This window comes from Manacus candei, unplaced genomic scaffold, assembly GCF_025592945.1.
Source record: "Manacus candei isolate 608988 ecotype Guabito, Panama unplaced genomic scaffold, ASM2559294v1 h1tg000002l, whole genome shotgun sequence".
Classification (NCBI taxonomy): Eukaryota; Metazoa; Chordata; class Aves; order Passeriformes; family Pipridae; genus Manacus; species Manacus candei.
In genome coordinates, this window is record NW_026138050.1 from 4632241 (window position 1) to 4648086 (window position 15846).

The window sequence follows — 15846 nt, forward strand, 5'->3', positions numbered from 1 at the left end:
TCTTAAGTTAATTTTTGCTTGCATTTAACGGGGATTTGGTTTAGGTGGTTGTGCTGGAGGACAGCTGTAACAAGCTCTCCTGCTGTGAGCTGCTGTGCTCGGGCAGTAGAACTAGTCTCTACTCCACATCAATAGCGTGCTTCGTGATCTGCTTTGTGGCTGTGGTGGTGGTAAACCCAACAGCTGGATCAGTTGCTTTTCCACATTGTTCCAGTTTCTGTACTTTCTCCTGCTTTCCTTCTGTGAGAAGCTCTTATCTTCTCTTATAAATGTTGGTGTGGTCTAGAACCCTGCAATTGGAGCCCTTTCATAGGGAAGCTGAGACTGGGTAAATCTCTATTGTGACTGTTTCCTCCCTCACTTTCCTAAATCAGTGAAGTGCAACACCTACGAGAGCAGCACTCATAGCTTTTGGTAGGAGACCTGTGTCAGACACGAGCACAGCTGCACATCGTGCCCATTCCCCTCCACCCCATCCTCATTTCTGCAGTTCTGCCTTCCAACTTGCCAAGAAAAACCTGAACTGGGAATGGAGGTAAAACATGGGATTGTCCTATCTTGTTTTTTGTTGAGATAACTTGGTGTGGCTGCTCAGCACTGACCCTGTTATTTGTTTAACCGAGGTCCTGCCTCCTTTGTCTCTCCCTAGTTGACCTCTGTTGGGGGACGGGCGATCGATCCTGTGATGAGCTGGGGCAGGATGAGCTGGAGCAGTGGCAGTGCTTGCCAGGCTGGGCTGTGGGGATGCAGAGGAGGGGTTGAGCAGGGAGCTCTTATGCGTGCTGGCAGCCTCCCACCTCCCGGGCTCGTTGCTGTGCAGCTCTGGAAGGCAGCAGCCAATGGGAAGCACGAGCATCCATGCAGTTGGGCTTGCCGAATAACTCCTGAGGTGCCTTGTTTTCAGTCAGAAGCATGTACCTTCTCTGTTGCTGCTCTTTTCCCATCCCTAAATCTCCTTTCCTCTCCCCTGAGCTGTCTCACTGTGTTGTTTGGAGGTACTTGCTGCATTTCTCGTGCCCTCAGAGCGACTGTCCAGTGTGGGGGGACATCTGTCACCTTTTGGTACTTGGTGACCATATCAGGTTGGGTAGGTCATGCAGCTGGAGGCTAACCTGAGTTTTGAAGGTTAGTGCTTTGCCTAGCTCTCTAAGCAAACTGAAAGTAGCCCAAAATGGGGCCATCAGCCATTTCACATGCATGGGCTCCCTCCAGTTATTTGTGCCAGCATAAATGCTGTGTTACTTCCTCATAGTTTGGGGCCCCATGCAGGAGAGGTGCTCCTCAGGTGCAGGGAAGGGTCACTGAGATGGTTAGGGCCTGACCTGTGAAGGGAGGCTGGGAGGCTTGGGGCCCTTCAGCCTGAAGTGGAGAAGGAGGAAGGACAGATCCATGGGCAGCCTTTGCATAACTGAAGATGGTTCCAGGCTCTTTTTGGTGGTGCCCAGCAAAAGGGGCAGGGACAACAACCACAAGCTGAAATGGGAAATGGCACATGGGTGCAGTCATGATCATTTTTCCTTGTAATGCTGAAGCAGGGGCTGAGGGAAGCTTTGGAAACTTCAGCCTTAAGAGACACTTGGAACTTGCCTGGGCAAGGCTCTGAGCAACCCCATCTATTAAATTAGCCCTACTTTTAGCAGCAGGTTGCACTACAGTGACCTCCAGAGGTCTCTTCCAGCCTATTGTTTTCTATTATTGTATGGAATCTGTGGAATTGAGGTTTGTCTCTGAAATCTCACAGCAGTAGCATGTTGACATAGTGGAGTGAATGCTGTAGAGCTGGAGCTTTAAACGTGGACGTTTAGCACTTGTGGGAATTACTCTTTTCAGGATTCTGTGGTGCCTATTTTCAAGAACAGAATGGGAAAGGAGAAGAAATAACTGGAAAGGAGATGAATGCTGCTTTCCCCCCTCCCTGTGGGGGGCTGAGTTGAGGCTGAAATGGTGCTTTGTTTTCCCAGGTACCCCCTCCTGCCCTGTTAGTGTGATCTCTATTTTAAAAGTATACCTCACATTCATGTGTTCTCCATATAGTCCTTTCAGAATAGTCAAGACTGACATGTAAAGACACAATTATTCTTATTTTGTCTTTATTAAGTCCAATATGTGGAAGTAGGTTACAATCTAAGTGTAACGAGAAGCTAATCACCAGCCTTCTCCACCCCCTGGGATCCCAGGAGGTTACTGGAGCAGCACACTGCCCCACTTTCTTTCCTCATGTGTGGTGATGATTGCATTTTTTTGTCTTGTTTGGTATTTTAAGCATGACTCTTGATAAGCTAGTTTGATAGTTGGCTGCTTTGTCTAGGACCAGCATTTGACAGATGACTTCAGAGGGGGAAAGCAACTTAAGTAGCTTAATAGGATTTAGCTCTGTCTACACTGTCCTGCCAGAGCATGTTATAAACCACTTTAGTGGGATTCCTCCTTTAAATATAGCCATGACATAAGTGCAGGCAGAACCCTAAGAGAACTCTGGGAACTTCCCTGAAAAATCAATCTCAAGTGTGGTTCAGAAGAACTGCTGAATGAATGAGTATCCCTGCAGAAACTTGAGGAATCCTACCAAAGCTGATCTAATGAGCAGGATAAAAGGATCTCTGAAGAGATAATATGTATTAGTTTACCTATAAAGTGCATTGATTTCTAGTGGATAAGATGTGCATGTCCTGGGAAAGCAAAGCAGCTATTGAAAAATTCCATCAGGACACAGGGGGAGAACACCTCCTTTTTAACTGATGTAGCATCTATTACAGAAAAATAGTCCTGTGTCCCAAACTTGGTGGGAAAGGAAGCTAAAAGTGAGGTGCATTTGTCTTTAAATAGCTGATATAAACCCAGGACTTAAAATTTTTTTTAGGCCAGTGGTCCATGACAGCTTTCAGCTTTGCAGGCAAACCCTAAGAGGGTTGAACAGCTTTGAAACTGTTGAAAGGAGACACATCCCCCTCTTCCCCCAGCTCCGTGGGGAAATGGAGAAACTGCAAGAAGAGCTGCTCAGACCTGGAGTCACAGAGCAGGGTGGATGCAGTGGATGCCCTCTGTGAATACATGTTGGAGCACCATATTTGCTTTGTATGTGCAAGGGGGTCCAATGTATAAGTTCATCTACTGCTAGCTGTGTCCCTGTTCACTCATGAATGGCATTAAAGGGATGAATTTAAAAATCATGGGTTCCCCTTTCAGCACAGTGGCTGGGGAGCAGAAGCAGAGGGGTGAGGCAGTGACCACTCTCCAGAATGCTGCTCTTGAGGGGGCAGCCTCTGACTTGACCCTGGCTGCTGAGAGGGCCATCTGCAGCTCTGCAGCGCTGATGGGCAGAGCTGTAAAGAAAGCATCTCTATTCAGAGTGCATTTCCCTTCAGGATAGCTGCTGGAGGAGGCCCTAATCCCTTCTCACATTTGGCCAGGAGCCTGCATGAGGCCTTTCTCAGCTCCCTAGCCTCCCTTGCACAGGCTGAGGAGAAGTGGTTAATGACGCTCCCAGTCTTGTCAGTGGTGCAGAAACACGGGCTCCAGCTGTGCCTGTGGTGGGTCTTGGCTAGCTTGGATAGTTTTTTGATCTGCTTCCTCTGTTAGTCCCTCTATGGTATTTTCTTTCCTGATTTTGAAGGTTCTCAATAGTGAATATTGGTTGTCTTTGTCCCTGAGGGTTTTTTTTTTTTTTTTTTTGAGAGCTTCTTTTCCTTTAAAGAAAGAAAAGGAAAAAAGGCAATTCAAAAATCCCAAAACAAAACCAAAGACGACTCAATATGGAAATCTTTCCTGCACATGAAGGAGCCTCTTTTGTGTGATGGAAAGGTACAACTGAAGTTGAAGGAACATATTTTTTCCTTTTTCCCTAGGTTTTTTTTTTTTTTTTTTTTTTTTTTTAAGCTCTGATTGTAGTAGTCTTCAAAGAGGCAGTTTGGAGTGAATTTATGGTGAGAAGTGTGGCACTTGTTTGTCTCTGACATTTAAATGGCAGGTTTGCATTGTTTGTGCAAGAAGGTCAGTGCAGGTCCACAGTCAATAGATGGGTCAGAGGTCTCTGTTCTCCCTTCCCAACTTACAGAAGTTATCCCTATAGGATATTGCCCCTTTCCAGTTCTCCGTGGCCTCTCCACATGACCGACATACTGCATTAAAGCTGCCTTCAGATACAAATTATTTTAAGGAAGATGTCGTGTGGGCTGCTGGCTGTAGCACAGTGGGCCTTGACTTTCTGAAGATGTAGGGCAGTGTGCCTTTGATTTTGTTCTTTATCCCCTCCCAGAGGTCAGTGCTCAGGGCAGCCAGACCTGTGTAATTTGCTAATGTAATCAGCTGCTGTTTCTCTCACACTGCAGTAGGCTTAATGTGCATTCTGAACTGCACCAAGTTTTTGCTGTGTAAACAGCCATTTGACCTGCTTTGCCTGTGTAGACAAATGCCAGTGAAGCTGGATGGGGTAAATATCAGTGGAAACTCAGCACTCTGTTTTTTCCTCTTGGTTATTTTCATGTTGTTCCAAACTTCTCACTCTTGATTCGGAAGATTTATTTCAGGTTAAAAACTGAGCTCAAACTGGGCATGGATCTCCATGTTAAAGGCACCTGAGTACACCAGTCTAGCCCATTCTCATCACATATAAATGCAGAAGCCAAATTATTGCAATTTACCTTCCTGCCCATTCCATGCTAATAGAAACAGTTTATGAAGCCATTTGCAGTGGATTTGTTATCTTGGCCAGAAAGTATCTCTTTTCCTCCTAATTAATTTTTTTTATTTTAAACTTGGGTGCCTCCAAATGCCAAAGTGTGTGCTTGAGCTTCTTACTGTGGCTTAAACATTTTCCTAATAGCTGCTGTTTAGAAAAAGACCTCTTCCTGGTGTTCATGGTGCTAATGATATGGAACAAGTTGTATACATTAAAAAAAAAAAAAGGCAACATTAAGTTGCCTTTCAAGTCTAACATTAGTAACAATTTGATGTTAAGAGTTTCCATTCCAATTTGGAATCTCTCTCTGTTATTCTGTATAACTTTTGTGGTTCAGTGCAGCAAATGTGTACGCTCAAGTTTATAGTGTGCAGCTGTAGACGCACGGTGCCAAAACTTCCAGGACATAAATGGGATTAAAATGGTGCCTGAAACAGGCCAACAAGTTCAAAATAATGCAAAATAATGGCAGCAGCAAGCAGAACCACATAATCTACAGTGGAAACACTGCCATCCCTGATGATGGGATGGGCTAACCCCGTTGATGGGTTGATGTTCCTTTGGAGAAAGTTTCCGTAACTGGGACAAGTTTTTGTTTTCTGTTCCACTTTGGGGTGGCTCTGCTCGTTTCTGTACTCTTTCCTCCCCCTCCCCAATACCTTTTTTTATCCTCTTCCAAATAGAAATGACGTGTGGAAGACTGATGGCTGCCAACTCAGGGGGTCCTGCACAGTGTGTGCAGCTTGCAGTGACTTCCCTGCCAGGATGTCAGAGCTGAGGATTGAGCTCAGTGTCTGCAAACACAGCAGTAGCTGATCACTTCAGGTTTGGTTGGCTGGTTTAAGAGGAGATGATTAAGAAGATCAAGAAGTTGCAGTGAGCCTAAATACAGCATTTAATCCTAGCTGGTGCCATGATGGGGTTTAGATCCTACAGAGAAACAGGAGACTTGTAGATGATGCATGTAATCACCTCTACTGAAAGACTCAATCTTTGTGGAGGACTCTTGAAAGTCACAGGAGCAGTATGAACATTTGGGTTTGAAATCCAAATCTAATAAGAAGCAGCAAATCTAAAGAGCAGCTAACGTGGAGGAAAGCACACTCTCTACAGCTGGAGTCTTGGAAAAAATTCCTTGAGGTTGGTATCCATGCCAAAGCATGAGTGGTCAAAATAGACAGATAAAAAAATGCAGTGTCCCAGCACTTGGCTTGATAGAGTGCAGGGACAGGCACACAGGAGAGAGTATTTTTTTCCCCTCTAAATGAAGTGTATTGTCTCCAAGAGCACACGTTGTAGGAGGGGGAAGGGAAAAAGGATGGAAATTGGATTAAGTCACTGGGCTTCAGGCCTAAGCATTTCCTGCCCTTTTTTTCTTTCTTTCTTTTTTTCTTTTTTTCTTTTTTTCCAAACACACCAGTGCTGCCTCACTCACGTGCTGGGCTATGCAAGTGTGCCCAGGTCCCTGCCTGCATTCACAGGCAGCTTGGCAGTGCCATGTCTTGCCTTCAGGGAGTTCCAGGCCAGCAGGAGCAGAGCTCCTGCTGCAGAGCTGGGGATGGGAACTGTCTTGGCATGGGAATTTATACAGCACTTGGGCTTGAGCCAGGTAACACAGGCAGTGCTTGCTTATCCCCGAGTTGTAGGAGCATTAAATTCATACTTCCTTTATAGCATGGGGGTTCTTTCCATTATCCCGTTTGCTGGAAAATTACCTTGCAGGGAGATGGTGTTTTAAGATGTTAATGGATGATACAGTTTTCTAACCAAGGAAATCAAGTGGCTTCTAAAAGACCTTGAGTAGAGGAGCCCTCTGGGGCGGGAATGTGTGAGCTAATCTGGTGTGGGAAAGGAATGTCTGGTGGAATTGTGCAGATCTGCCATGGCCGAGCTGGATGTGAGTGATGCAGGACACCCACCAAATTGCTCCAGCTATCCTTTTGGTGCCCTTCACCTCAGCATTCCAAATAATTATCTGATTCTTGTCTTCAAAGTTTTATCTTTGTCCAAGTGGGAAAACGAGGAAGAAATACTCTCCTGAAGCTGAAGGCCTGTTCCCATGAGGATTCCTTACACATTTTGCTGCTCTGGAATTTGGGGCAAAGACCTGCATGAGCACTGATGCATCCATGGTGGTGTTTTTTTAGAGCCCTGTAAGGGAATTTGCAGAATCCCCAGAAAGGAAATCCGCCTTTTCAGTGAGAATGCTCATTTGACAAGCTGCCAGTTCTGAGCTAAGCCTCATTTAATAAAGATTTAGTCTGTGGGGACCTGTCACTAGAAACTGAATTTGGTGAGAGTGTCTCATTCTTTTCATCACTGTAGTGCATAGAGGCTTTCAGCCAGCATTATGGAGAAACTAGGGATAAGAACATCCAATTTAGAGGACCCCCTTACCTCTGGGAATGTTTCCTTGCTGTGTAAGATGGAGATTGCTGAGTTGGTAACAGCTAAGGGAATCAATGGATTGTTACTTGACTTCCACCCAATAGGACTCCAGTGTTCACTGCTGATTAGCATGGCTTAGATCTGCATTTGTGGGCAGGAAAAAAAATATCCAACCCAATTGTTAAGCAAATCCTTTCTACTCAGTGCTTTCCATCTCTTTGGTGTGTGTGATATGAACTGCTCTGATGAATTCTAGCACCTGCCCCTGTGTAACCTGTGGAAGTTGAGGTGTGCAGATGTACCCGTGCTCTGTATTATTTAACTACAGCTTGCAAAACCCTGGTGATGATTGTATTGGGTTGCTCACTGCAATAAGCCAAGGATCAGCAAGTTTGGGTCTTTTTGGCCTCTGCCCTGGTGGCTTCTGTGAATTGGACCAATTTTAAAGGCAGTGTTGAGTCTTTAATTATGAAATAAGGGGTCAGAATGTTTGTTAGTATGGAGGAAATGATGATGAATTTGTAATCAACCTAGCCTTGTTCTCAGTCATTGCCTACACTTGAGAAATTAATCTGAATTAACTGGAGGAATAAATTCAAAATAGATTAGTAGAACCACTTTAAATGCGCTAAAGTGAATTAAACTACACTGAATTAAGGCCATTCTAGTTAAACTACATTAAAACCCTGTGTGAACACTCATTTTTAATTAAAGTGGCTTTAGTTCACAACTCTAATACCAATGAACTGTGTAATGCCCTTGCCTATGTAGAGAGCTTTGCAACATTGAGGAAACCAGCCTGGTCATTTAACCAACTTGGCAAATGGAATTCAGCTATCTAGTCATGCTAGGAGAGGTTTCAACTGCAGATCTGTTTTTATTCTAATGTATCTGCTGTATTGTCTTAAGGTGACTTGAAAAAAAAGAGGCAAAAAAGGCATGACATAATGCTTGGCATTTCCTCCTTTCCGGAAAGGAAAGCCAACAACCAAAAAAAGCTGAAGGCAAAGTGTTGGCCTATATTGCTTGCTCCAGTGTGGACTTGCCCTAAATATATCTCTACTGCACTCTGTTAACAGTGTGCTTTCTCTGGGAGTTGTCCGTACAAGGGGATGACACGGTGGAACCTGTCTTCTGTTTCCATGGTGCTCTTCCATGCTGCTGAGGGATCCCTCATGGAGCAGATTACCTCCCAGTACCGTGGGAAAAGCCTCTTCCACAGCACGTTTCCTGCCCAGCTTTGCTCCTCCACTGTGTTGAGTGCAGTAATTGGCCTGGGAAGGCCTGTCCCCCGGCAGAGGAGATAGGGATGGTTTAGTGCTGAGATCAGCAGAGGTTTCCACATCCTCCCCCCCACATCACATTTGCCAATAAACGGTTGGCTGTGTTCCCTATCAAAGCTTGCATCCTTCTGGAGGGGCCGTGGGATGAGTGACATCCTGAGACACTCAAGTATCTCAACAAACATCTCGTACAACATTTTTCAGAAATGAAAATCAAGTCTCTGAAAACACGAGCATGTTCAGAACAAGCTGATGAGGAGGTCAGAGTGTGCTCCTTGTGTTGCCAGTGTTACAAAAAAAAAATCAGTTAAAATCAGTTTGGTAGGACAGAGCTGCTTATTATCTATGTGTATGTAAGCTTTTTAAAGATATGTCCCAAAGTCAAGGGGAAAAAAGAAAAGAAAAAGGCAGTGTAGGAAGTTGTGTAGGCATGACACTATCCCACAGCAGTTTCTTTTCTTGCTAAGATGACTTCCGTCCTTCATGGAATAAATAGAGATGAGTGCTCCTTTGGCAGCAGCCCAGGTGGCTTCATTTGTTCTTCTGGGTGAACTTTTTTCTCTTCCCACACTCCTTTAACCTCTTCCCTCTGTTTTATTCTCACAATCTCAGATCGCTGTGTGGAAATGCAGAAAGTAGTTGCAGATTCAGTGGAAAGCTATCTTTGGGCAAAAGCAAACTTTAAGGTAAAACTACAAACCATTCTCAAGCTGGCAGTGATTAAGACACTGTGTTTTTGAGGTGCTCAAAAACTGTAGCTATTTTGCCCTGTTGGTTGAAATTACGAAGTTTTAAGATAAAATACCTTGAAAATCATCAATGGAAGATTAAAAGTGAAACCTTCTCAGGAACCACCTGAAGGCTTCATCTTTGCTTCTGGGTTTCTTAATGAGTTTTAGTGGACTTCCTAACTAATAGTAAAACAGCAATCATCTATTTCATGTGAAGAGCTGCTCACTACAAATGCTGCTGTTAGTACAGTCAAGGTCTAAACAATGTGGTAATTGGAAGTTGGATAGATTGAGATTGGTAGAACTTGTACTTGATTAACACATGGAGTGTTCTGAGCCTTTGTGTATTCAGAATTAACTTCCTAAGCCTGTTCTGCTGCCAGGACTTCTTGTGGCCAGTAACCTTCATGGCAGAGTGGACATGATGGTGTGAAGAAGGATCATTAAGCCAACACTCCTGCACAGTTGTGTGATGAATGAACAGCACTTAAGGCAGTGGTAAACCCCTTGAAATTTAACCTGAATGCAACCCAGTGTTTACCTCCAGCATTACGGTGCATTGTGGCTTTCTTTAGGCTTTCCCTGTTTCTAAGGGAGTAAATATATCTTGTATTTATTCTCGTGTTCTTATGTAGATCTCTTCCTTTGTGACTGTAGGATGTGATGAAGTGCAGTCTCAGCAGCTAAAATTAGCCTTCCAGGACCACAGTCCATAGATATTTCAGGTAACTAATGGTGTGGATCACTTGGAACTTGCAAGCTGAAAGCGGCTGTTTTGCATGGAGATTTTTCATCCAGTAGGCAAGACTGTTTGTTGGTTTATTTGATCCCCAGGAACACAAGGCATGGTCTAGGAGACCATGGATTGAATTAACTGAAGGCTGATCTACAAATATGTCCTTAGGAATGATCTCAGCACCTATGGGTATCCCCACACCACATGGAAGAGTTAACCAGCCCCTGGGTAGTTTTGTGAGGGGTGTTTTTGTCCTCTCCTTTGTTCCTTATTGTGATGGTAACCCTTTCTGCACATGAGGACCTAGATGTTTTCTGCCTTTTTTTGGCTTCTTACTCCCATGAAGAGGATAAATACCATGAATCCTGGCAACCATGCTGGAGCTGAGAGAGGCTCTTAACGCTGCAGCACCGTCCCTGCACAAGACCGAGCACATTCAGGTTTTGTGGTGCCTTTCCAAACCAGCAATGCTCTTGTGGGTACTTCCCTGTGTACAGCTATTAACTTTTATTTTGAAAGTGCTTCCTGACACTGTAGCTTTGTCTCCTGCCAGTCTGGCGGATACCACTTGGATTTACACTCATTTTCAGGGACTGCTCTGTCTCCACTTCTGCCATTAGTGTCAGCACCGTGGTAAAATGTTGCTCCTCCAAGTTGTCTCCATTTTCCTGTAAGGGCAGTTCATGCATCATTTGCTATAAAGGTTCTGATAGCTCAGCAAATGTTCGAAGACGAATTGATGCTCCTTTGTGGCAAAAGGCCCAGTGCATAATTTTACATTTACTCGGGATAATGTGGCCTTGGATAACCGAGTCCCAGATTTACTGTTGCAGGATAGAGTGTCTGAGGGTTTATCCAGCCTCAACCCCCCTTTTTTAAATACTGTCGTTTAATCCTGACAGGCAGGCCGAGGCATATCTTTGGTTGCAACCAGGCTTTCGCTGCCAGCCAGTCTCTGGGTCCTAAACTGACTCATCAGTCAGAAAGATTAATAACTGCTCTGCTGGATGATTTCACTTGTTGTCATGGCACATATCCATTAATGGAAAACAAATATTCTCTGGAAAATGAAATGCAGATTGTGGTATAGTGGCCAGCCAAGTCCTTTTTGGCCAGATGCAAATTTAAAGCATATATTAAGCATCCAAAGCAAGAACTTCAGGTTGCTTGCTGCATGGCAGTCTTTAATATTAATTTTTCCTTCTTTTTTTTTTTTTTCAGTATTTCCTTTTATTTCCTCTTAATGGGGGCTGTTCCCCTACATCTGGAACTCTGCAGTGTGAATTTTTTGCTGATAAAGAGTTGCTGGGAGGATGTTTTCAGCTGAGCTCGTCTTTCCACAGTAATGCCTTTTAGCGTGTGCAGGAGGGTTGAGGGTGTGAAGAAAGAAGTGCAGGCGAGCAGGGCAGGAAAGCTTTGCCTTACAGCAGCCTGACATGTTTAAAAAATAAAGACTATCCCTGAGGAGCTTTGGTATGCCAAATGTGTTAGTTAAATTAGTATTGAGTGCTCGTACATGGCGAGCCTTCAGAAGTGTGAGAACGTGGGGCTTCGAGCGCAGCTTCCCCTCTCAGAGGCCCCTTTCTGCTCAGGATCTCAAGCAGCGCTCACACCATCTGGTGAAAGCATGGGAAAGGGGGATAGGGATTTTTCCCTTCAACCCCCACTCCTCTCTGGTAAAGATCCCAAAGTTCACTTTCTGCAGCGGGACTGAGTTTCTGCTGTCCGGTTTGGGAAAGCAGCACCTGTAAACTCCCCCATCCCGGGGCACCTGGTGGGCTTTGGGTGGGTTTATGAAGGCTGGGAGAGCAAAAAGCACGTGGCTACGTGGAGGATCTGTGGTGCAGCCCTGGGGTTTAACCAGCATGGATCTTGTTATGGATGGCTGACGTTTGCTTGGCTGGGAAGGACGTTGTGTGGCTCGTATAGTTTGCCAGGATAATAACTCAGCAGGGAGTACCTATGGAACAGAGAGGGGGGGAAAGAGAGGAGAGAAAAGCCTGCAAAGAGCAAGTTACTACCAGACCCTGTTAGAAACAGTCACCAGTTTTGTTGAGAGTCTTGCTTTAATCTCGGCATTCTTTGTTATATTTCTTTGATCAGAAGGAAGTTATTGTTTGGATCAGGAGGAAGCATATAAATGTTCTTTAAGGAATTTCTGCATGGGGAGGAAAAGAGATACTGATTTAAGAAGCCAAACCTTTGTTCTAGGTTTGCTGATACAGATCTTTGTCTGCCTCCCCGATTTTGGGGCAGTAGTAGGTGACTTGGACCCTTTCCAGACATTTAAGTAATTTCTAGTAAGTTGGCTTTTGTCACCACTACCAAGGGTTACCCAAAAAAGCTTATGGATAAAATGATATCCTTTCTCACATCTGAATGAATCAAGTAAATGTGGCTATATTTGGTGTTAGAATGGATTTAAATTATTTTATTGTATTTAGCAAAATTGGTTTGCATTTTTGGATTTCAGCCAGCATTTTTCAAATAAAAAGAAATAGGAATGTAGTTAAACACTTACTCCTTCCTTTTCCTCCCAGGAACATGACTAGAAGTAGGTATAACACACTAATTCAGCTTGTGACAGCTTCAAGCTGGTGTGTCTGTGGCATCCACGTTTGTTGTACCTATATATGTGGATGGTATATGGAAGGGGTTTGCCATTTATTCTAGGTCTACCTTGAACAGAAGCATTGCATGGGGATTAATTTTTTTAAAAATCAATCTCATGCATGTATAATAAATTCCACCCGCTTTCAAACCCACTCATGCACTTGGATTTCTAATGAATAAGCCTGCATATTTATTCATGAAGATTAAAAAACTGTAGAGATAGAGAGGCAGCTGGCTGAACTTTTTTTTTTTTATTATTATTATTTTTGTTCTTTAAATCTGCTGACCTGTGATCAGGAGTAAAGAGGAAACCCTCACTGATTAACTCAGCTGAGACAGACAAAATGGCTCAGTGATTTACAGCTTAGGTACAGAACATGGAATGCAGAGAAGGGGGAAAGTGGGACTGAAACTATCCTGTTTATGTTTTAAAAAAACACACCAAACCCACAAAATGACTTGTTTTCGAGGTACACCTTGCAAAGCCCTCACACATGGGGGCCCTGGCTGACCTCCCCTGCTGCGGCCGTGCTGTGCCCAGGTGTGAGTGTTTCCCGCCCCTGTTTCCCGCAGGCCCTGTTGCTGTTGGGTGGCATCGCTCTCTCCTGCCTGGCTCTGGACCTGCTCTTCCTCCTGTTCTACTCCTTCTGGCTGTGCTGCCGCCATCGGAAGAGCGAGGAACACCTGAATGCTGACTGCTGCTGCACGGCCTGGTGCGTCATCATCGCAACCCTCGTCTGCAGGTACGTCCGTGCACCCAAAGTTTTGGGGGTTCCCCGAAGTTATTTGGGGTGGTGCATCCTCTGCATGCGCCTCCACACTTAGCCTGCTGTCTGTAGTTAGTGACTGTTGGCAGTAATTCCTCTTTCTGTTTGATGTGTGTGTGTTTTAAATATCTGTCATGTATTTTCTTCCTTTCTACCGCTTGCCGAGCTGCCTAATGGTTCGAGCAGTGTGAAAAGGAGTAGCTGATGTCCTGCTCTTTGATACTTTTCAAGTGAGAAATGAAGGACACTCCGTCCTTGGGAGCTTATCACTTAAATAGGATGCGCACGGTTGAAGTATTTATCAGGTCTAAATGCAGATTTCTTAGAATCTGGTGTCCAAAAAGAATGGCTGTGTGGGAGAGTAGATTAGGAAGAAAGAGACACAGATGATTCTTTTGGGTTTGGAAGGATTGGTGTTTGACTGGAGGGAATGTTCAGATTTTGCAGCCTGTGTAAGACACTGCTGCATTTCATTATCTCTGCTAATGTGCCATCTCCAAGGGCACTCCAAGTAATGGTTCAAGGGTCAGCAATGCTCCCTGTTATGACTGAGCAATAGAAGCTTTTGGGTGTGAGGTGACAAAAAGGATTTCTGAAAAACAAGAAAAATCCAGTAATGAGTGGACAACGTGTGTAGAAAGAATCCATAGAGAGAATTTCCTAGAAAGTGAATGGTGGGGCATCTGAAGGGAGGTACATGTTTGCAGACTTTGAGAAGGAGCCTTGGATCTTGTTTTGACTTGGGCAGAATGAGTATTTGGAGCTCTCTGGATGTGTGTGCCCCACATTGAGCACTGCATTTCTTACCAATTCCAAGCATCATCTACTCTTGCCCAAGAGTCAGGGTGGCCTTGGTTGCCCCTCTGTGGGTCTGGCAGGTCTGGGAGCAGTCCCTTAGTCAGAGGAGACAGCAATGAGTCGATGGTATTTGATGGTGCCTTGTGGTTCACTTTTTGTGTGAGCCTGCTGATGGGTGGTGGATCTGGTGTGTGATCTGTTTGGAGTGTGTTCCTTGAAGCCCAGGCTCAGCTGTTCAAGGGCCAGACTGTGCTGCTGAGGCATTTGTGTATTTTCCTCTTTCGAGGCACATACTTAAGAGAATAGCAAACCCTTGAAGTATTGGAACAAACACCGCAGAGCAGGCATTGTGTGTTGAGTTTAGCAGCTGGGGATGGATTTAGTTGTAGAAGCAGGGGCTCAGGGCTGTGGAGGAGACCTTCTGTACCACCTGGTATTGCTGTGTTTGCAGGGAGCTCTTCCATGCTCTGCTGATTGCAAATAGGTGCCTGGAATGGAAAGGCAAACCACAGAACTCGCAAAGAAGAAATCTCAGCCTCATTCACCTTCCTTTTAGTGAGCTTAAGAGCTTCAGCTGCATCCATTCCAATCCACTGAGAGTGCTGTGGTCCTAACCCTTTCTTACAGAAACTCTGGCTGATGCTATTTATAGCCTGTGCTGCTGCTACAGGCCCTTGTTAGCTATTGTTGTGCAGCATATGTGACCGAGACAGCTGCTGCAGTGTGGTAGTTGTGTTTGTTTTTAATTGTAGAAAGGGTGACAAGGAGGTGTTCTGCACCTCTCCAGAGCATGTGTGAGACAATTTAAAATTGGAAAGTCTGAGTATAAATTCTGGTAAACTTGATGCAACTCTATCAAGTCCACAAGCTGGAAAACTGCTTAGGCTTCCTCAAAATTTTAACCACTGGTGTACTATTTGTTTCTGCAAGTATTAAATGCAGAAGTATCCTTAGAACTTAGAATCTACAGTGATATTGGGTGAATATTTGTCTTGACTTTTTTAATTAAGTTTTTAAGTTCCTCCCTGAAGTCAGCACACTTAAACAATGAGGAGGTTGGTACCATCATGGTGAGTGAAGGTGCTGTCCCAGTGCTGCTGTTCCTCTGCAGAGCCAAGGTTGGTTTTCTGCCCCTCTACAGCAGCTGGATGCCACAGAGCACTGGAACCAGAGGCTCCTGGTGCTCTGTGAGTGTCTGGGAATGCAGATACAGATTCCAACAAGCAGGGACTCTAATCTGTGCTAGCAGGAAGTCACAGTTAAGTACCAACAGTTAGATTGGTCCACTGGATATATTCTATGCTAGCTGTGTGTTACATGTAACAGAAGTGCCAGACCAGCTGTGGCTGTAGTGGGGTGTAAGGCTGTTCCAAACATCAGCCTGGGAGGCAGTTTGTAGCACTGTTTGCAAGAGGAGAGGAGTAGCTTGGGTGCTGAAACAACAAGAGGTTCCAACCAGCAGCTGGTCCAGTCTGTCTGAGTACTTTGAAGTGGACTATTGTCTTCCTAGCTGAGAACTAGTTAACTCTGGTTAAGTCCAGCTGTGCCTAGTACATGCTTATCTAGGTTGTACTTAATCCCAGGGGGCTGTTTGTACTGTGAATCCTGCTGTATGCACTGGGTCACTGTTTCCTGATATCTCCCTGTTTCCCGTGTGCAAAAGGGAGAATGCTGAGCCAGCAGGGAGGCATAACTGGTTAACAGGGGCTCTCCAACAAAATGTCTCTAATGAGCCTTCCCAGTTGCTCCAGCCACAAAGCTGCAGGAATTATTAGCCTACATTATTCCTTGAATACTTAGTTCATTTCTAGTCCTTACCAATTTTGCTTAGTTTCTGTGTGTGGGGAGCTGT

At 44.7% G+C, this 15846-nt stretch overlaps 1 protein-coding gene across 2 annotated transcripts in view; it reads left to right on the forward strand.

Moving 5' to 3' along the window:
* Positions 1-15846, forward strand: part of TTYH3 (tweety family member 3) — a 75609-nt gene that overhangs the window by 24536 nt on the left and 35227 nt on the right. For both annotated transcript variants that reach the window (XM_051795180.1, XM_051796026.1), the window contains exon 2: positions 13003-13172. In XM_051795180.1, coding sequence (XP_051651140.1) covers positions 13003-13172 — 170 coding nt within the window. The remainder of the gene's footprint in view (positions 1-13002; positions 13173-15846) is intronic.